This window comes from Palaemon carinicauda, chromosome 16 (assembly GCF_036898095.1).
Source record: "Palaemon carinicauda isolate YSFRI2023 chromosome 16, ASM3689809v2, whole genome shotgun sequence".
In the NCBI taxonomy this organism is placed as follows: domain Eukaryota; kingdom Metazoa; phylum Arthropoda; class Malacostraca; order Decapoda; family Palaemonidae; genus Palaemon; species Palaemon carinicauda.
This window is the reverse complement of record NC_090740.1, coordinates 17,698,164-17,720,643: the sequence shown is the minus strand read 5'-3', so window position 1 is coordinate 17,720,643 and position 22,480 is coordinate 17,698,164. Positions and strand designations below refer to the sequence as shown.

Genomic DNA, 22,480 nt, shown 5'->3' with positions numbered 1-22,480 from the left:
AAATGGTTCATTATTTTCTTTTTTATTACCCTCTCATACACTTTCATAATATGTGATGTTAGACTAACAGGTCTATAATTGCTTGCCTCTAGTCTTGATCCACTTTTGAAGATAGGGGTTATATAAGCTAATTTATGTTTAACATATATCTCGCTCATATCTATACTCTGTCTTAGCAGTATTGCAAGTGGCTTCGCGATAGTGTTTGCAGTTTTTTTTTAACAAAATCGCTGGAACTCCATCTGGTCCGGCTGCCGATCCATTTTTAATTTCGTTTATAGCCGTGACAATATCTGCTTCATTAATATCTATATCCGTTAGATATTCAACATTTTCTTCTCTCATTTCTGTTTCATTATTCTCATTCGCAATTCTTGGCGTGAACTCACTCTCATATTTTTCTGCTAATATGTTGCATATTTCCTTTTTTTCATTCGTTAGCCGTCCTTCAATTCTTAGAGGGCCTATTTCTATTCTCCTTTTATTCATCTTTTTTGCATAGGAGTAAAGTACTTTGGGGTTTCTTTTTATATTTTGAAGTGTCCTTTCTTCTAAGTCCCTTTTTTCATTTTCTTTTGACTGTATAATCTTTTGTTCTGCATTTTCTATCTTACATTTTATTTCCCTCATTTTCCACACATTTTTTCCTTTTGCAAGATTTTTCTTCCACTTTTTAATTTTCTGAAATAAGATCCTTCTGTCTCTTGGTATGCACGTCTTTTGTTTATTGTTTTTTTTTCGGTACATATTTTTCAACAATTTTCTCCAGTATTTTGTACAGTATATCCGTATTTACCTGTATATTATCACTTATAAATACATTTTTCCATTCTTTATTCAGTTCTTCATTTATTTCTGACCATTTTATATTCTTACTGTAAAAGTTATATTTTCCATATCCTTCCCAAAGTTTTGTGCTTTTATTAATTCTGTGATCACTGCTTTGGAATGAACTATCAATTCAATGACATTGTGGTCTGAAATTCCCGTGGTTATACACTATTATTTCTTTAACATAATTCACCTCATTCACAAATACTAGATCTAGGACATTTTCCTTTCTTGTTGGAATGTGGTTTATTTGTTGCATATTATGTTCTAATAGCATATCTTGAAGCTTTTCAAATTGCCTCTTATCTTCTGCGCTACTATTACTATCTTTTTTATATGTATACATACAACCACTTTCTTCTATCCGTTCTTTCCAATCCACGAAAGGAAAGTTAAAATCTCCGGATAGGAGTATATTCCAGTCTTTATGGTTTCTACATATATCATCTATTTTTTCTATTATTATGTCAAACTCCTTAGTGTTTGGGGGTCTGTAAACTACAATATTCATTAGTTTTTCAAATTCAAATTCTACCGCAATCAATTCACATTCTGTGTTGCTGTATTTTTCACATACTTTTCCTTGATTTATGTCTCTTCCATATATTGCGGTTCCCCCTTGATTCCTATTTTTTCTGTCTGATCTATAAGTTTGGAAACCCTTTATCTGGTCATCACTGCCAGTCTCTTGGGAATACCATGTTTCACTTATATTTAATATATCTATTTTTTCAATTTGGGTTAGTTCTTCTAAGAACTCTATTTTCCTTTTAGAGTTACTCGTGACTAAACCCTGTGCATTCATTACTATTATGTTTGTGTTTCATCCCATTATTTAATATTGGTAATAATATGGATTCTCCCATGCTTCCTTCCTGTTCTGATATGATGTTCTTTTCTTCATTTCCCGGAATTCTGCCATTAAAAAATCCAACTTTTCTATTATATTTGCTCTTTCGCCTTCATATTTATTTGTGTGTGTATACCTGCAACTGTCCCCATATCTGCACCAGCCCCTGGCATTATAGATGCATTCTTTTTAGTTGGGCTCTAAATGTGCAGGTTTGGGTTGAAAGCCCTCATATCTTGGGGCTCTTGGTTCAAAGCGCGGTTTATACACGGCCTGCTTTTTTTGTTTCTTTTTTTGTTTCTTTTTTGCTTTCATTTTTCTTTTCAGTTTGCTGAGTTTTCTTACTTTCATTCATGGTTTCAGGATGCATATATCTACATTTTTTTTTTGTAAATGCATCCTTTTCCTTCTTTTAGGTTTTTGCATATTTTTGGATGGAGATCTCTGCATTCGTCTCCGTATCCGTTCTAAATACGCAAATTTACCATATATTTCATAATTATGGCATATCTTTGGATGCTTGTAGTAGCATCTTTCGCCAAATCTGCAATTCCCTCTTTTCAGCATATTGCAGACTATATCCTTCTTTTCTATTTTTTCTTGTTCTTGCTCTTCCCTAAAATTATGTAGGTCCGGGTAGAGTCCTCTTGGGTCTTATTATTTGTTTCCATCTGGTAATTTATTTCTTCATAAGTATGTTGTTGGATGGCATCATAGGTTATATCAATGATTTCTTCTGCATCCTTACACATATCCTGTTCATTGTTCTCTTCTTCTTCTTTTTCTTCTTCTTCTTCTTCTGTTTCTTCTTCTTCCTCTTCTTTATCTTCAACTATTTGCAGATTTAGTCTCGACTTAATTATATTTTCTATCCAGACTAAGCATGTTGAGCAGAATACCTTTGTGTCTTTATTTTTTATTTTTTGCTGTATTTCAGCACATGTGGGATGTGTTGGGACATGACAGGCATCACATTTTCTAATCAATTGTTGAGGATTATTAATGGAATACCATATCTTACATGTATTACACCATTTTGGCATTCTTTTTCCCATTGCATCAATCAGCATATTCACCATATTGGACTTCTTATTGTTCTTTGATGGAATGTGTTGATTGATGTAGACTTTCTTTATAAGTCTCTTTATCACTTGGATTTTCTTTGGAATTTCTTCAATTATTTTGCTGATGTTTTTCCGCAGATTTGCTCCAGTTTATTGGATCATATTGTTTCAATATGTCTGCGAATATTTTTCCGTCACATTGGTTGACGTTACTAGTGACCTCTGTTATCAGACGGTCGAGCTCCTGTTTCGCCAACTCATGGAATTTATTTTTGCTGAGTCCAGCGATGTCTCTCCAAGCCTTGCCCGTGTTGTACATAGCCATCTTGATTAGATTTTTAGTAATTCACAAGATAACTATTCTATGCCGACGTTTTATCCCACTTCTCCGACCTCAAACTAATCACTGACTATTCACGAAAACTTGTAGCTATATTGCACTCGATAGCCTTTTGTTATCCGCGTTAAATCATGATATTTATAGGATCGCAAAAGTGTAATCACTAACCGGCACACAGATACAAAACTGAGAGAGAGAGAGAGAGAGAGAGAGAGAGAGAGAGAGGAGAGAGAGGAGAGAGAGAGAGAGAGAGAGAGAGAGAGAGAGAGAGAGAGAGAGCTACTGAATTATGTTTTCAGATTCTACAGTGGGATGTAATGGGGAGAGAGAGAGAGAGGAGAGAGAGAGAGAGAGAGAGAGAGAGAGAGAGAGAGAGAGAGAGAGAGAGAGAGAGAGAGAGAGAGAGCTACTGAATTATGTTTTCAGATTCTACAGTGGGATGTAATGGGGAGAGAGAGCGAGAGAGAGAGAGAGAGAGAGAGAGAGAGAGAGAGAGAGAGAGAGAGAGAGAGAGAGAGAGAGAGAGAGAGAATTATGTTTTTCAGATTCTACAGTGGATGTAATGGAGAGAGAGAGAGAGAGAGGGAGAGAGAGAGAGAGAGAGAGAGAGAGAGAGGAGAGAGAGAGAGAGGAGAGAGAGAGAGAGAGAGAGAGAGAGAGAGCTACTGAATTATGTTTTCAGATTCTACAGTGGATGTAATGGGGAGAGAGAGAGAGAGAGAGAGAGAGAGAGGAGAGAGAGAGAGAGAGAGAGAGAGAGAGAGGAGAGAGAGAGAGAGAGAGAGAGCTACTGAATTATGTTTTCAGATTCTACAGTGGGATGTAATGGAGAGAGAGAGAGAGAGAGAGAGAGAGAGAGAGGTGTAGATCTAGGAAAAATAATAGAACTTAGCCATGAAGCAGCCTATAGACCTGACCTTTAAATGAAGTAAGGTTGTAAGAGTAAACAATTTACACAGCAAAAATGGAAAATATGTTCTTGCAGGTGTTTCAAGGCCACATGTAAGGTGAAATCTAACTTTGAATTAAACAAAGCCCATAGATAATTGAGAGATAAGCTACCTTGCAAAAGAAAGGGGGATGTCCAACAAATGAGGTGAGTATGCTCTCAATCAAACAAACTGCCCTAGCCTCTTTTAGAGACAAGAGAAACACGAAAAGGCAACATAAATATGGGGCAAATACACAACATTGAGGTTTAACAATTGATAGGGGGAAATCATAGTGTTTAAACTTTGCCCATTATTCTTTTTAGATGAAGGTTTAGCAATTTCAAGGAAATAAAAAATATTACCTGAAAAGCTTTTAGAAGAACCATGTGGTCACTATAGGTTCCAGCAGCAAACTTCTTCCTAATTGCATTTGCATTTCTTTTTTCACTTGGATGCTTTGGAAGTGTAAATGGGTCCCTGTATAGATGAAAAACATGAATAATTGTTTCAATAATACAGTTATCATTTTAAAAATGTTACTATACATAGTTCTAGGATAAAAGACAAACACCGTGTTTACTTCTTCACTGAAATGAAACGGATGTTTATCAAAATGTGATTGCAAAATACTGAGGTAGGATTGTTTATCAAGTCTCAATTATAGTACTCATTTTGTATTTTCACCAAAATCTCACAAATGTATGGACAACCTAATAGATAGGATGGGAGTTAAATTGTAACCAAGTAAATTTTAACATAATACAATATGGCAATCATATTCATGACAGGAAAAAAATAAAATAACTCATTTTAACAGTTCTGGCATAAAATCAATTTGAAGTAAAAAAAGATTTACAGTCTATCATCACATTTGACAGTTCATTACATGGATAATTTACTTCTGCTACTAAATTATATTATTGTTGGCATGGTGATTAAAACTAAATGTATGGTGATAGTTCTTTATTTCTATATTTCTATCAATCTTGATTTTCACTATAATCTTAATTAGCCTTATTAATGTCATTATATTTACTTGCTCAAAGCTATTTTCATCAGATTTTATATAAGTTTATCAACTCAATTTCCCTCAATCTGTATACAAAAATATTCACTAATAAATGTAATTAGTAAGGGAGCAATTGTTGAAAAATGAGTGTTTGTGCAATCAAGCTGTCTAAAGATAATTTGTTGTTGCATCTGATTTAGGCCCTTAAAAGCTCAAAAGTGAATTTTGCCATTTTTTACTTCTTATCTTCCATATTTGGCTAGCTGCTAAAGTTTGATGTCAGTCACAACAGGGTGAAAAAACTTACTTCAATATGGTCATTTTATTTATCAATTGAAAGCTTATGATGAGCTGATCAATTTTTACAAAGGAACTATAGCTACATTTTTCATAGTTTACGAGTTATTTATAATTCTTTCTTAAATCTATATTTGAAATAATGACTGAAAATTAGATTCCAAAATGACACTCCTTTCCTTGTGTAGACAGTTACTTCCCCAGAATTAGATTTGAAAAGGCTAATATTTTAAACTTTATCCCTTGAAATTCTTCTGCATAAGGTAATTACTGATTATTACAAAATGTATAGCATCTATATTAAGAGCACAACTCTGTCTCATTATAACCATACTTTTTTGGGGTCACTTCAAACTCTATCTACTTTTTGGTTTCTCAACCAACTTTTCATTTAAAAACCATGTGAAAGACAACTTTATACTTAAAAGATGTATGTTGGAAAGCATTTTAGCATTCTTACTCCCTTTATAATTTTTATTCTATTAAAGCATTCTAACTTTATTTTTAAGTATTATTCTATCAACATATTGAATCTACTCTACTTTTAAAGGTGGCTATTTATATGCAAGCATTTTTCTTTCTGAAAAATTAATGTATAGATTGTAGGCTATAAAAGTTGCCTATCTTTTCAGTTTTGAATAAAAATGGGTATATAACAAAAAGTGTAGTTTCTTTTTTCTAAGAAAACAAAAAAATTCACACTGAGAAATTGGGCTTAATATCTTTCTTTCTTTTTTCAAAATTGGTTGAATTCACTTTAGTATGCACAATTAAGGGATTTTGACGTAGGAAAAATCTATTTCTGGGCGAGAGACCCGTGCCGCCCAGTGAAATGCTCCTTTTACATCATTTCTAAGGTAAAAACTGCTATGAATTTACCAGAGAAAAATTTGTATAGGAATGCTAGGTTGAACCCAGCTCGCTCACCTTAATAAGGTGTCGGTATAATACTGGGGCATGAATTAATCATAACCAGAGGCTTCGCACCATTTAGATATCTCCTGTCAATATCCCCGAACAGCGAGGTGCCGTTCAACATCCTACTACTACTATCGATCCCACGCCAGTGACGTCACTCCTTTTTCATAGCACGCGCTGTCAATACATTTTTTGCCTCGGTGTGTGAATTTCGTTGGTTTACCTGGATTTACCTCAAGATGTCGGACTCTACCGTCACCCCATCTAAGTTAAGTACCAGATCTATGAGTTTTGAGATTTTGGAGGGGGCCTTGCCCTTTTTTGCTATATTATGACAGTTTTATATTTCACGACCCCGCGTGGGTCTTTCATGGTGCTCGGCTTCCTCTTATCTCTCTCTCTCGTCGTTCTTAACGCTTTACAATGAGTCCTCCATACTGATTGTTTCTCGTTATGAACTTTCTGGGTATCCACGGTTCACACACCGTATTATTTTATTATACTGATGTCCTGTTACTGTATTACGATAACAGTTATTACGATATATGTTAGCGTATTTACATCATTTCTAAGGTAAAAACTGCTATGAATTTACCAGAGAAAAATTTGTATAGGAATGCTAGGTTGAACCCAGCATAGATCTGGTACTTAACTTAGATGGGGTGACGGTAGAGTCCGACATCTTGAGGTAAATCCAGGTAAACCAACGAAATTCACACACCGAGGCAAAAAATGTATTGACAGCGCGTGCTATGAAAAAGGAGTGACGTCACTGGCGTGGGATCGATAGTAGTAGTAGGATGTTGAACGGCACCTCGCTGTTCGGGGATATTGACAGGAGAAAAATTTGTATAGGAATGCTAGGTTGAACCCAGCTCGCTCACCTTAATAAGGTGTCGGTATAATACTGGGGCATGAATTAATCATAACCAGAGGCTTCGCACCATTTAGATATCTCCTGTCAATATCCCCGAACAGCGAGGTGCCGTTCAACATCCTACTACTACTATCGATCCCACGCCAGTGACGTCACTCCCTTTTCATAGCACGCGCTGTCAATACATTTTTTGCCTCGGTGTGTGAATTTCGTTGGTTTACCTGGATTTACCTCAAGATGTCGGACTCTACCGTCACCCCATCTAAGTTAAGTACCAGATCTATGAGTTTTGAGATTTTGGAGGGGGCCTTGCCCTTTTTTGCTATATTATGACAGTTTTATATTTCACGACCCCGCGTGGGTCTTTCATGGTGCTCGGCTTCCTCTTATCTCTCTCTCTCGTCGTTCTTAACGCTTTACAATGAGTCCTCCATACTGATTGTTTCTCGTTATGAACTTTCTGGGTATCCACGGTTCACACACCGTATTATTTTATTATACTGATGTCCTGTTACTGTATTACGATAACAGTTATTACGATATATGTTAGCGTATTCTCGTTAGGTTGGCATGCCTGGTCGCCTTCGGGCGTTTCTATTCCATTAATATTATTACTTGGATTAATTTACGTTCGCACGCCACGGACATGCTTCTCATTATTGTCATTCGTTTTTCTTTCATTAGCTCGAGGGACTTTCATGAGTCAGATATTAGTTTTTCATTTTGTTGGCACTTCACTGACTCTGTGTTATGTTGGTAGCCCTGCCTGTTAGACTTGGTTTTCTCCTGTCTCATGTTCGTTCCCTCGTTTGTTTTACGATTGATGTTTCGTTATTTTTATTATTATTCTATTATTTTTATCATCCAGCATGCCTTCCTATCTTATTTTACCATGTGTTATGTTTATTATAGTGTTATTTAGTCTTTCCGCGTGATCATATCAATCGTGGGTCTGGCAGGTTGGTATACCTGCTATCGCCCCACTACTAGCCTCCCTCCCGCCCGATACCCCACCCCAGGGTTACCTTCCCTCTCTCTCTCCCATGTCGAGTTAGAGTCACTATGTTGCGTTATGTTCCCCTCATGGGGCATTTCGCTCTCTTTGCACGGGCGGTTCCCGTTGATCTGTGAGGCTTGCTATTATTATACATTAACGTACAGTACATTACTTACACTTTTTGTACTACTCTACCCGGTCGTAGTCGTTTTCTTTCCGTCGCTCGTTTGGCCAACGGTCGACGGGAAGTTTTCTGCTCGGTCCGTGGTACCTTATCATGTTATATTATTTTATTCTGTTTTGTACGTGCTACTCCCTCACGCTCCCGCACTTCACGGACCCATTAAAGATCCCTTCCCCCTCTATGGTGTCCCGCACCTCACAGACCTCATATAGATACATATATAAAGACTTTCATTACGGGATCCCCGGACGTAGCTTTTATACATTACCATCTGGTCGAGTTGTTTAGTTGAGCCTCCGGAGCCAACGTTACTCATTATTACTTGGATTAACTTTATATATTAGTCACATATATATATTATATATACGATCCTAGTTCTCGACCTTCCCTTCCCTCTTTTGATATGATCACGGTTACGGACTGACTTATTCTTATTCATAATACAGTCAAAATAAAATCTTTTATCATGATATTGATATAATTTAAGGAGCCGGGGCCCCTAATTTGCTTTCATTCAAGATACTTGATATATATATATAAAAAATTTTATCATGATATTGATATATACGGTATATATATTTTAAGCTCCTGGGCCTCCGGGCCCCTAATTTGCTTTCCTTTAAGATACTCATGTATCTTTTATCTTACAAACTGTACGCTGTGCGATGACGGCATGTGCCGCTGTCCTCCATCAACCCTGCGGCCATGCCGTGTGTTGTTCGCACGGCCACTGTTCTGTCCAAGTGGATGACTTAGCTGTTTGGCATCCGGACAATTGTGTAGTCTGCTACACAATGACACTTTAGTATGCACAATTATGATCTTTTGAGTAATTTCCCTAACCACTGAGGACCATATGGCCAACATCATCTTTTTTCAGAGTTAATAATAACCAGTAGAGAGCACCTTTCCTCAAATCCAAAAATATCCCTCCCAGACACAAACATACACTGTATGCTTAATGTACCAAATTGCAAAATGAGCTGCAGACTGGCTAATAATATATATTCTTGTGTACTTATGTTTCTGGAAAAAATTTACACTTTTGGCCTAACTATCTATTTAACCATGGGAAATGGGGTGGTAGGTAACAGAATCCATAGGGAGTGGTATGTTAAGTATCAAAACTTTATTTACTTTACATTATACAAAAAAAAATTTCATTAGTAACGAAGAACCTAAGGATTGTACCCTACCTTTTCACCATAATATTGAAAAAAAATGAAAATACTCTTTAACTTTCATCATGAAGCTAGTTCCATTAATGGCTACACATGATATAACTATAGGGCAGTAGCAAGGACATAAAACCCTGACCAGTCTCTGCATTAGGATGAAGAGAACCCTAAATACCTTTGGAACTAAACCTTTAAGAAGTAATTGTCATTAACTTAACAGAACTAAAGAAATCACATCCTATTTAAAAAAAAAAATATATAAGTCTGTTACTCCCATGCAGAGTACATGGAGAACGAATAAGCAAAGGCTGAAATTCAGCAATTATGCTGACCATAATATTAAACACACTGGGAGACACAAAACATACTTCAACAATACCGAAAAAAAAAATATAAAACGCAAACTTAGTTACTGTATCCCAAAAAATTAACAAATTAAATATAGCAAGAATAAAAAGGTCGATATAACTGTCACAGTGATGGAAATAGAGAGATCCAAGAGTGAGGTGCTGAACTAATGAGCACAGTTTTTATTCCACGCAAGTAAAGCAATGTTCCCAAGTTGGGTGATTTCTTATGGGTGGGTACAAAAACCTCACACTTCAGAGGTATTAGCAATGTGACCTATAGGTGAGATTCATCAAAATGATACAAATATGATGTCTAAAGGAAATACATTCATTGTACAAAGAACTTCCTTAAATCCCTACAAAATAATGCCAAAATCAAAAATTTTAAGTAATTTTTATTTTTCCTAACATACTTACCGAGAACTACTTTCTTAGGAGTTACCTGGAATCTCCTCTCAACCGACCAGAGTTTTGTGTAGTCTACCCTAAACCCGTTTTCTATGGAGGACTGACCCAGGAGTAAGGAGAACGTGCCCTGAGGGTAGTCCTGAGCTAGGTCGGCGTTAGCTTGGGTCTCGCTCATCAGTAAGTTCCTAGGATGGTACAAAAGGCTCTTCAAGGTCAGAAAGAGCACCCCTTTTATAGCTGGAATAGACATGCCCACTTCGTCTCTGAGATGCACTAGAAAATCTGCGATATCTGGGACCGAAGCTTTGAGGGGCTTGATGTTCTTTGAAGCACACCATTTCGTAAAGGCGGCCCATTTCGCTTGGTAGACCGCCGCCGAAGACCGTCTCAGGTAACGCGACATCTTCTCTGCAGTTCCTGACGAATATCCCTCTTTCCTCAGGAGCCGCTCGATAGTCTTCAGGCGTGAAGGCGTAGACACTGCGGGTTGTCGTGGAACCTGAGAAAGTGCGGCTGTTGTAGAAGATCTGGCCTGTCGGGTAGCGGCCGCGGAGGAAGACATGCCAGGTCTTTTAGATCTGCGAACCACTCCCTCTCCGGCCACCAGGGCGCTACCAAAGTCATCTTTAAGTTTCGGGCCGCCCTTACTCTGTTGAGCACTTGCCTGATCAATGTGAAGGGGGGAAAAGCGTACACGTCGAGGTTGTCCCATTTGTGCTGAAAGGCATCTTCCAAGGCTGCCTTTGGGTCTGGGACAGGAGAACAAAACACGGGGAGTTGTGCGTTCAGCCTGGTTGCAAAAAGGTCCATCACTGGGGATCCCCACCTTTGAATGATGAGCCTGGCTACTTCTGGGAGGAGGGACCACTCTGTTCCTACTATCTGTCCCATCCTGCTGAGACCGTCGGCTAGAACGTTCTTCTTGCCTGGGATGAACCTTGCCGAAATCACTATCTGGTTCGACTCTGCCCAATCCAGGATCTCTAGAGTGAGATCGCACAACTCCTTTGACCTTAGGCCTCCTTGTTTCTCTATGTACGCGACTACTGTGGCGTTGCCGCACATCAACGCCACCGTGTTTGCCCTTAGAAGATCGATGAACTGCAGGCAAGCTTTTTGGACTGCCTTCAGCTCCAGGACATTGATGTGTAGCCCTTTCTCCTCGTACGTCCAGGTTCCTCTCGCCGTCTCGTTGAGGAGATGTGCTCCCCACCCCTCGTTGAAGGCGTCTGTGAACAGGAGCATCTCGGGAGGCTCGGTTGCGAAGGGCATCCCCTTGAGCGTATTTGACCGGCACTGCCACCACTCCAGGGAGGGTATTGTGTCTGGCAGGACGGGGATTAATTTTTGGGGAGAGTCTAGTTGGTTCCAGCAACTCTTCAGGTTCCATTGGATGCTCCTGAGCCTGAGCCCCCCTTGGGGAACGAGTTTCTCTAACGACACTAGATGGCCTATCAGCCTCTGCCAGTCCTTGGCTCTCCTGGGTTGTCCCGAAAGGAAAGGCAGAAGGATCCTTACTAGGTTGTTCACACGGTCCTCTGACGGAAAGGCCTTCACTAGTTGGGAGTCCAGTGTCATCCCCAAGTAGGTCATCCTGGTGGAGGGCGACAGGTTCGATTTTTCTCGGTTGATCATGATACCCAGATCCTTGCAGAATTGAAGCAGCTTTACACCTTGCTCCCTCAAAACGTCCTCTGAGGAGGAAAGGAGCAACCAGTCGTCCAGGTACTGAATGAGGCGAATACCCCGCTCGTGAGCCCGCACCGAAACTGTCGTGAAGACTCTCGTGAATACCTGGGGAGCTGTTGACAAACCGAAGCAGAGGGTCTTGAATTGCAGGATCTGGGCACTCCACTTCACCCGGAGAAACTTTCTGCTTGAGGGGTGGACCGGGATTTTAAAGTATGCGTCCTTGAGGTCTATGGTCATCATGTAGTCCTTTTCCCTCAAGAACTGCAAGACCGACTTCGGAGTGTCCATTTTGAAGTCCGTCTTGCAAACAAACTTGTTGAGGGCTGACCGGTCTATCACCGGTCTCCATCCCCCTGTCTCCTTTTCTACTAGAAATAGTCGGCTGTAGAAGCCTGGTCCCGGATGTAGGACCTCTTCCATGGCACCTTTCTCCAACATCGTGGCCTCTTCTTCCTGAAGGGCCGCCCTCTTCAATGGGTCCTTGGGTGCCAGCCACTCCGTCAGGCTGGCCGGAATCAAAGGTGGAGGTTCCGTTAAGAACGGGAGTCTGTACCCTTCTTTCAGTACGGATACTGTCCAGGGCTCCGCACCGTGAGCCCTCCATGCTTGCCAATTTCGTCTGAGGCATCCCCCAACCTGAGGCTTGGGCAGGAGTAGGGGGCCTCCCACTCTATCTCCTCCTGGAGGAGCGGCCTGAACGTCCTCTCCTGGACGCTGAATAAGCCGTCCTAAAAGAGGCAGACGCTGCTGGGGCTCCTCTTCAGGGGGGCTGTGGTGTTGGAGCCCAAGAGAAAGATGGGGCGTCTCTCCTCGTCAGGCTAGGAGAGGCATGAGAAGTAGCGGGCCCATCTGATGTTGACCTCTTGTAGGCGGGTCTCCTTACGGGTTGAGGTCTGGGTGTGCTCACCTCCTTCTGTTTTGAGACGACCTCCATTAGCTCCTCCAGATGTTTTAACAGGAACAGGGAGTCACTCCACACAGGTAGGCTCCTCAAAGCCCTTGCCTCTCTGTCCGGGATCTTCCGGGAAAGCTTCGCCAAGATAGTATCCCGTTTACGAAGTACCCAGTTCGCTGATAGGGCAAGAGACTGATACGTCAAGAACTTCAAAGTCTTGCCCCCGGAGATGATAAGTTCCTTCAGGAGGTCTTGTTGCTCCAGGTCCGTCAAGTCATAGGTGGCCTGCACCCCTACCAGCGTGGAGGCCCACCAGTCCAACCAGGAGGCGTCGTGTAGTAAGTCTTTCGACATTTCTTCCATCATCGCAGCCTTCGACTGCGAAAAACAAATCGGGGCTGATGAGGCTCTGTCTTCTGGGGCACCCTGACCCAGAACTTCCAGGGAAGACTCTACCTTGCAGGCTCCCGGTCGCTGCCCTTCAGGGACATAAAACTTACTCTGGGACCTGAGTCCCTGTAGTAACTTTGAGGAGCTCTGCGACTTGGGAGCCTCGGCATTGCCCGCCACAATCTTATCCACGTGGGCCCGTCCCAGGACTAGATCCCTGGCCACAGGCAGGGCTAGGGAGGTTTTCTGCTGCACGGGTGCCTCCATCAACCGACTTAGGCTGGACCTCCAGAAGTCCTCGTCAGCTGGAACAGGTTCTTCAATACGATGATGCCTGCGTATCAGGCCTATCACTCTTCGATACGCCGAGTCCTCGGTCGGGGAACCCTCTCTGCCGTCAGCAACACCCTCTGTTTGATTCCGAGGTGCTGGGTCACCGGCCACTACCACCGGGCGCCGCGGCTCTGGCTCAACGGGCACCACCCTGCGGTGGTAGCGGTCTGCTCCGATGGAAACCTCTGCACTAGGGGCGGGTGTCGGGACGGGAACCGCCGTGTCGGCGAGAACTACCGTCCGCAAAATATCTTTGGAGGACGAGGACGCGGTTTCCGTGGGCTGACCGGACGGAGGAAGCCGTTCCTGTGAGTCCAAGAGCCGAGCCAGCTGTGCTGACTCGACCAGGCTGCCTGTCCGAAAGCCCAGCTCCCCCCGCTGGGCGGGTTGAGCCGGAAGCTTCGCGGTCTTATGCCTGCCTGAAGAGGCCTTCTCGCATTGTTCCCTGCGAGGGTCATACTTGTGGCTGGTCGAGGGCCTTCGTGGCGAATAATCCCTGGACCGTCGGCTTGGAGAACGTTGAAAATCGTTCCTGCGGGGAACGAAGACCCATTCACCATCGGGGGATCTACTCTTCCTGTACTTCCTCCTTGGTGACCTGGATCGTTTCCTACTATATCTCGAGTGGGACCTTGAGCGGGAACATCTGCTCCTGGACCTCTCCCTCCTCCATCGGTGTCTCCTCCTCGCTTCACCCTCTGAAGAGACCAAAGAACCTCCTTCCGAAGATCCCGACGATACTGCACAACCCGAACGACGGACGGGAGCGGGGGCTACAGAGGTCTTCGCAACCTGTTGAGTTCCAGAGGTCGAGGGTTGCAAAAAAGAATCCGGAACCGCCGTCAGAGGAGCTGGAAAGGAGGTTGGTTGCACTACACTTGGGAACCAGGTATCAAGGCCGTCTTCCATCCGTAACGGGGACCTACCTGGCGTTTTCGGGAGCCTCCACCCGAAGGGTTCACCTACCGTCGAGTCTAATTTCTCCTGGACGCTACCAGTCGTTGAAGTACCTGAAACACAGGCCTACGATGCGGGTGAAGAGACAGGTACAGCGTTACTACTCCACATGGGGTCGTCGGAGGAGACGTGCCCCCCAATCACAAGGGCAGAGTCTCCAGAACCCCCAGACATAGCACTATCAGGCTCCCCACTAGCCTGAGAAGGCCCAGCAACCCCCACATCATGAAAATTAGACCCCTGGGGAAGAGCCCTCGGCACTTTCCCCGCAACGGACTTACCTCGTCCCCTACCCCGGGTAGGGGAAGAAGAGACAGAAGCCCCGTCAGACCGTCCACCTGGCGACGGTAACGGCGAAGAGATGCTTGACTTCCTGGGAGACCGTTTCGATGATTTCTTCTTTTTCGTGCTATAACGCACCCACTGGATTTCATTCCAGCCAACACACTCATCGCACGTGTCTGTCGGCGAACACACTCTGCCTCTACAGGAAGAGCAAAGGGAATGCGGGTCCACTTCCGGCTTGGAAAGGAACGCTCCACACGACTTCCCGGCTCTAGGCCCAGGACAACGGCGGATCTGCTCCATCACAACACAACCACAAGACACAGGCACGAAGGGAATAAACAAGGAATTCACTTGGGAAACACAAGGGAAAGGAGTGAACACACACAAACACAAGGGAAAAAGTACAGAGATACCACGCGGTAACCACGTGGGACACACGAGTCGGGACCCAAAGGGTCGCAAGAGAATAAGAGCGGCGTGATGGCATCACGACGCGACCAGAGAACTTACTGACGAGCGAGACCCAAGCTAACGCCGACCTAGCTCATGACTACCCTCAGGGTACGCTCTCCTTACTCCTGGGTCAGTCCTCCATAGAAAACGGGTTTAGGGTAGACTACACAAAACTCTGGTCGGTTGAGAGGAGATTCCAGGTAACTCCTAAGAAAGTAGTTCGAGGTAAGTCTCTGTGTTGGAACAAACATCATTTTATAGTATATCCGATTTACAATTGAAGAATTCCTCAACAAAAAGACTAGTTATATATACTACACAACCATGACCAATCCCAACAAATGGTGCTAAAACAGCATTGTAGGGTGTTTGATTTAAAAAAAACACACATTGCCTGTATAATATTGACATCCAAATACTATGGCCTTCGATGAAAATGGTTTGTAAATAAGCAAAGGTTGGAGTAAATTCAACTAACAGTATTCTCTGCAAGAATAGGAAGTAGCACAAGCCAACGTACTGTCACACTTGACTGAGCTGCCAACTCTACTTATTACCCACGAAAATATCCTAGAGTACTTACTTATGGGCAAGACAGGCTGCAATGGTAAGAACAGGATCAAGACATTTCAACACTGTTGCTGTTATCACCATCTTAGCTAAGCGGGGTGGTAAGGGCAAATCTAGTAAATGATGACCCAATTCTGTGACATCTTCCCATCCATCTAATGCATCCATACTCTGTAAAACAAAAAATTTATTTGGAATATTTGGTAATCTAACATGAAACAAATTGCCATAATCATAATATAAAACCTCTAACAATAAAATTTCTCCAAAAGATTTTAAAATGATTACAGAGCATAAATTAAAGACTTGAATAACATATATATTTCAGGTAAAACCAGTCTAAATAGTTCTTATACTGTACATATTGAGAGCACAACATTAATCTATTAATCAATACATTTCTACTAAATATTTTTACAGCACACCTGAAAAATAATAAAAAAATTTAAAGATAACATGTACAAAAAAATTCTTTATAACAACCATACTGTACATTCAAAAAAATAAAATGAGCATAATTATGTATTCATAAAGATGGTAAAAATGTTTCCAAGTTTACTCTTTCTTCCCAGACGGCTCACTCCACCTAAAATAAGCGTACACAATTCCAATTATTACATTGGATATATCTGGCTCCTCGAAACAGACAATGACTACTCTGGAAGGTGTGAAGTGGTTTCATAATTCTCATCATAAGCATTAATAGAGAATTTTTCAATATACGTCGTTTTTCTTTGAATCAAAGTTTTTGTTTACCAATAGTCAGAAGCCTGTGAAATTGGAATTCTATCTTGCATCAGGCACCCGTTGAGATACTACCGCTAGAGAGTTATGGGGTCTTTTGACTGGCCAGACAGTACTACATTGGAACCTTCTCTCTGGTTACGGTTCATTTTCCCTTTGCTTACACATACACCAAATAGTCTGGCCTATTCTTTACATACTATCCTCTGTCCTCACACACCTAACAACAATGAGATTACCAAACAATTTTTCTTCACTCAAGGGGTTAACTACTGCACTGTAATAGGTCAGTGGCTAGTTTCCTCTTGGTAAGGGTAAAAGGGACTCTTTAGCTATGGTAAGCAGCCCTTCTAGGAGAAGGACACTCCAAAATCAAACCATTGTTCTTTAGTCTTGGGTAGAGCCATAACCTCTGTACCATGGTCTTCCACTGCCTTGGGTTAGAGTTCTCTTGCTTGAGAGTACACTCGGGCACACTGTTCTCTCTTGTTTCTCCTCCTCTTGTTTAGTTAAAATTTCTATAGTTTATATAGGAAATATTTATTTTAATATTGTTGCTGTTCTTAAAACAATTAATTTTTTCATTGTTTCCTTTCCTCACTAGGCTGTTTTCCCTGTTGGAGCCCCTGGGCTTATAGCATCCTGCTTTTCAAACTAGGGTTGCATGTATGTATGTGTGTATGTATGTGTGTGTATGTGTATATATATATATATTATATATATATATATATATATATATATATATATATATATATATATATATATTTATATATATATATATATATATATATTATATATATATATATATATATATATATATATATATATATATATATATATACATATATATGTATATAAATGTATATATATATATATATATATATATATATATATATACATATAGATATATATGAATATATATTATATATAAATGTGTATGCATGTGTATATATATATATATATATATATATATATATATATATATATATATATATATATATATATGTATATATATATATATATATATATATATGTGTGTGTGTGTATACATATATATATATATATATATATATATATATATATATATATATATATATATATATATATATATATATACATATATATATATATATATACATATATATATACAGTATTTATATATATACCTATCAAATAGAAGATATGAAGGGAATAATTTGATTGATAGACCTGAATATGATGAAGACCTTGATGTACCCATGAATGAATTCAGTGTGTTTGAGGTCTAAGCAATTACAAAAAATCTAAAGAAATGGAAAGCCCCTGGATATGATGGAATAACTTGCAGAGATGACCCTGGCCGAAAGTGAAATGACTCCCAGACTACTTACAAGATTATTTTTTAGAATGTGGCATGAAGAGACAAAACCTGATGAATGGGAATTAGGAGTGTTGGTGAAAAAAAAAAAAGGGAGACCTGACTGATTGCAAAAATTACAGAGGCATAACACTCACATCAGTTGTTATGAAAATATATAGTATGCTTATTCTAAAGAAACTGGAGAGTATGATTGATGAAAAACTGGGAGATGAACAAGCAGGATTTAGAAAAGGTAGAAGTTGCACTGACCAAATTCCCTTTTTGGGACATGTTGTACAGCAATTGCGTACATTATAGAAATCCCACTTTCATGGCATTTGTGGAAAAGCCTTTCATAGTATGCACCGGCCAATTTTGTGGCGAGTCCTGCCTTATTATGGAATTCTTCATAAATATGTAAATTTGATTAAGTCTGTTCATGAGCATAGCAAGTGCAAAGTTAAAGTTAATGGAGTCTTATCAAATGAATTTCCAGTAAACAACGGAGTACTCAGAGGGAATGTGTTGTCACCTATGTTGTTTATCCTCCTAATGGATTTTGTAATGTGTAGAACAATCAGAGATGGTGGAGAGTGATTAGACTGGATTGTGATAGGAATTTAGAAAACCTCGAGTACACTAATGATGCTGTCCTTGTTAGCAGGACACTACAGGATTTGTAATGCTTGCTTACCAGAATGCATGAAATATCACACAAGGTTGGGCTGAAGATAAATAGAAGAAAGACAGAGATGATGAGAATGGAATATGCAATGCAAGATGAAACATAATTTGAAGGGGAAAGGTTAATGAGGTAGAATCATTTAAATATTTAGAAACTATGATCTCTAAAACAGGATCTTTAGGATTTGAGTTCAATGAAAGATTGAAAAAAGCAAATCAGACAATGGCTAGGTTAAGTAAAATTTGGAAAGCAAATCCCCTGAAATTACATATAAAAATCAGACTATATATCATTCAGTGAGATCGAGGTTACTATATGGTCATAAGTCGTGGTATAATAATGATGCAATATCCAACAGATTTTGTATATTTGAGAATAAAGCTCTCAGAAGAATACTGGGAGTTAAATGGCAAGACAGGATTAGAAATGAAACTATATGAGATATTACTCGAGTGCCATATGTGGAAGAGATCATGGTGAGGGGTAGATGGAGATGGTTTGGGCATGCTCTCCGCACTCCCCAAAAGATACTTGTGCACCAAACTTTCAACTGGGCTCCACAAGGCACTAGAAGAGTTGGAGGACCCATGCCTACATGGCTAAGGACTATGAGCGTGAAGTAGGAAATGATGAAAGGAGAAGTATTGATTAAAAAAAAAAAGGAAAAAAAAAAAAGGAAAAAAAAAGAGAGAGAGAGAGAGAGAGAGAGAGAGAGAGAGAGAGAGAGAGAGAGAGAGGAGAGAGAGAGAGAGAGAGAGAGAGAGAGAGAGAGAGAGAGAGAGAGAGAGAGAGAGAGAGAGAGAGAGAGAGAGAGAGAGAGAGAGAGTGTATGTGTGTGTTTCAAATAACAATGCGCACCAGACACCATAAAAATATCATGAGAAGCAGCAGCAGAACAGTTATGTTCTCTCTATACGGGCTACTATCACACATTCAGTGGGCGAGTTTCAAATACTCAATGTACCTTAATTTCATTAAAAGCTAATTACACATATATGACTATTAACACTAATACCACTTGACAGTGTGTAAAACTAAATGAGATTTTCTAATATAATAAAGTTTTAAACAACGTTTATGTTTAAAGACATGCCACCTACCTCATTGCCTTTTGATCTTGCTCCAGACAAAAGAAAATAAGAGGAAGGAGGGAAAGTCCACTAGCAACACTAATTTACCTACAAACCTACAAGGTCAATTGGTGGTATCGATTCTTTTTTTTTCTTGAATACTGTATGTCCAAGATGCTTACTACAGGCTATGGATAACGTAAATTGATGGGTTTGTTTAAAAAGGGAAACATTTTGTTCATTAAAAATACTTCTCACATCAGTTATTGACTACTTAAAAATTTAGTAGTTTTCCTCAACAAAATGCTTTAATTTAAATGTCATCATCAATCACAAACAATCTTCAACACAATCAAATACCAAAGGCCACAAGATAGAATATGCAGAGCTTATGACTGATAAGAAAAAAAAAAAAACTGAGTTAAATTTAAAACATCAAAGGGTCCAATCAAGGTTTTCATTTTCTTTATTCAGCTAAGTGCCACATTTGAGTATATAGCCGACTGTACTGTAAGCATTCAGTGAAACTCTGTGAGTATGTTTGCCTCTAAATATAACACCATCCTGTCAAGACTACAGTGAACAGAGAATATCAACACAAAACAAGTGGAGTACAGTACATAGTTAGACCTATACTACTCTAAAATCTTTGATGAAATTGCAGTAAACTTATATTCATCATAACGCAAGACAGTAACCACATGAGCACATCTAGGATGTGTAACTGTTGAGAATGTAAAACCCAAATATTCATAACTAACCTTTAGCAATTGGACTGCATTTCGTATGACCATGAACGCTGGTGGCTCTGGTGCCCTTGCCAAAAAGTCAGCAATGGGCATATTGGCTGGAGCCAAGAGTTTGGTGTGAAGACATAACTCCTGAAAAAAAAGGTGTTTTATTAAAAAAAAATTCTTATTTCTTCACTCGCCTGATGTTCATATTGATTCTTCTCGAGAAGCGCAGTTTAATCGACATTACCAATGAAATATCATAATTTCAAAATTTTTCTTTTTGCTTTCTCTTCACTAAACATATGCCTCAGTAAATAGAGGGAAGATTCTAGCATTAAGTGGTAAGAAACCCAGAACTGCAGTGCTATATACTCTTTGACTCTTTAGTTTCAAAGTTGAAACTATATCTGCCTCTTGATATCTTCGATTCAGTGGGGAGCCTGTACCAAAAGTAACAGTAGGAGAAGTAAAAAAGACATTGAAAATCATGAAAATAAGCAGAAGATGGCCTAATGGATAATTTGTACAAAAAAGGTAAAGCTTATGAGTAATGACCATTCCCTCAAATGGTATTTGACTCAAGTTTAATTACAATTCTTATCAAATATAACAAAACTAACATTCCTTTCTCATTAATAGAACAAGGCTACTACAAATGGTTTCTTTTTAGGCATTGTAAACCCATCCCAGGTGAATGGAGGCCAATGTGTTTCTTGATGGGGCATCGGCAACGGGATTCATTTTCCCAGGGATGTGTTGAAGGGTAAAATTGTATTCAACCATGGCGGAGGAGGATGGGCATGTATATGAACATCAGGAGAGTATATACTTCCCCTGATGTCCATATTTTAAGTACACATACTCCAAAGAAGTTAAGGACCTATCCTGGTCTAGTTTACTTCTGACGAACCATTTAAAATATGGTTTGAAACATGGCTCCAAATGGTTTAGTAGGAAATCCAAAATACCAGATTGTAGATTGTCTCAAAAAGTTACTTTCGATCTAGCCTATACTTCTGATTGACTCTAAATAGAATACTAAATATAAATCTATAAATAAGAGTGACCCTATTTAGATTAGTATAAAAAATAACTAAACCAAAAATTACTTGCACCACATCCCTTGCTGCAACTATGGGGCCTAGAGCCCAGCAGTCACCACAAGCAAACCATGCTTCTTTAAGCTGTTGCTAAAACACTTTCCAGAGAAAGGTTTCTACAAAAGTTAAGGGAAGTAGCTGCACTCCTAATATCAGGTACCTTGATTTTCAAGCCTTTGGCTCTAATTGAAGATAAAAAAGATAAAATCATATTGTATTCCTCAAAACATACCTTGACAGACAACACTTGTAACTCCCTTATGCATTTAGCTGAAGCTAAAGACAACAGGAAGTGTTTTTGGTTGTGATATCCTTAAGAAAGAGATTTTTCAATAGGTCAAATCTTGTCCCTATTAAATACTGTAAATCCACAACCAAATCCAGAAAATTTACCTTGCTACTGAAAGTCTTTCGACACTAAATTATCTGAATGCATCAGCTATAACTGAAACTGATAGATCTGATCCAAAATATTTCAGAACAAAATTATGCATAGACCAATGTCCCTTAATGGCTGAAATAGAAAGTTTCTTGTGAAAAAAACTATTATCCAAGCTAGTTCTTTTCATGACAAGATTCCAAGGTTAGCACCAATCAAAATAACCTTTCCATCATATTTGATATATTTTATTGGTAGATTCGTTTAGAACCATTAATTTTAGAGGGATGTGAAAGGCCTTTATTTCTGAGAATACAGCAGATAGTCTTCATGAGGTTAGATGTAGCACGGATGGGTTTGTATGTATCACTCTGATCCTGGTTGAGCAGATTGACCTTATATGGAAATCTTCTAGGATGCTTTGACAATTTAGGCCATAGATCTGTGAACCATACTCTCTGTGGACAGAAAAGAACTAATAGCATCATCATTCTTTTCACAGAGATCCTGAACTTGCTTAACACCTACCAAATCATGGCAACTGGAGAGAATACTTAAAGATCTAGATTTGACCAGTCATGTAACCTTCCAAGCTAAGGGATCCCGCATAGATGAA

The 22,480-nt window shown here is 39.8% G+C and overlaps 1 protein-coding gene across 2 annotated transcripts in view; it reads right to left on the bottom strand.

The window, feature by feature from the left end:
• The window catches only part of LOC137655672 (3'-5' RNA helicase YTHDC2-like), a 388,907-nt gene that overhangs the window by 246,150 nt on the left and 120,277 nt on the right, over window positions 1-22,480 (bottom strand). For both annotated transcript variants that reach the window (XM_068389626.1, XM_068389627.1), the window contains exons 17-19: window positions 20,413-20,532; window positions 15,827-15,984; window positions 4,380-4,494 (exon numbers count right to left, since the gene is read on the bottom strand). In XM_068389626.1, the coding sequence (XP_068245727.1) occupies window positions 4,380-4,494; window positions 15,827-15,984; window positions 20,413-20,532 (393 nt within the window). The remainder of the gene's footprint in view (window positions 1-4,379; window positions 4,495-15,826; window positions 15,985-20,412; window positions 20,533-22,480) is intronic.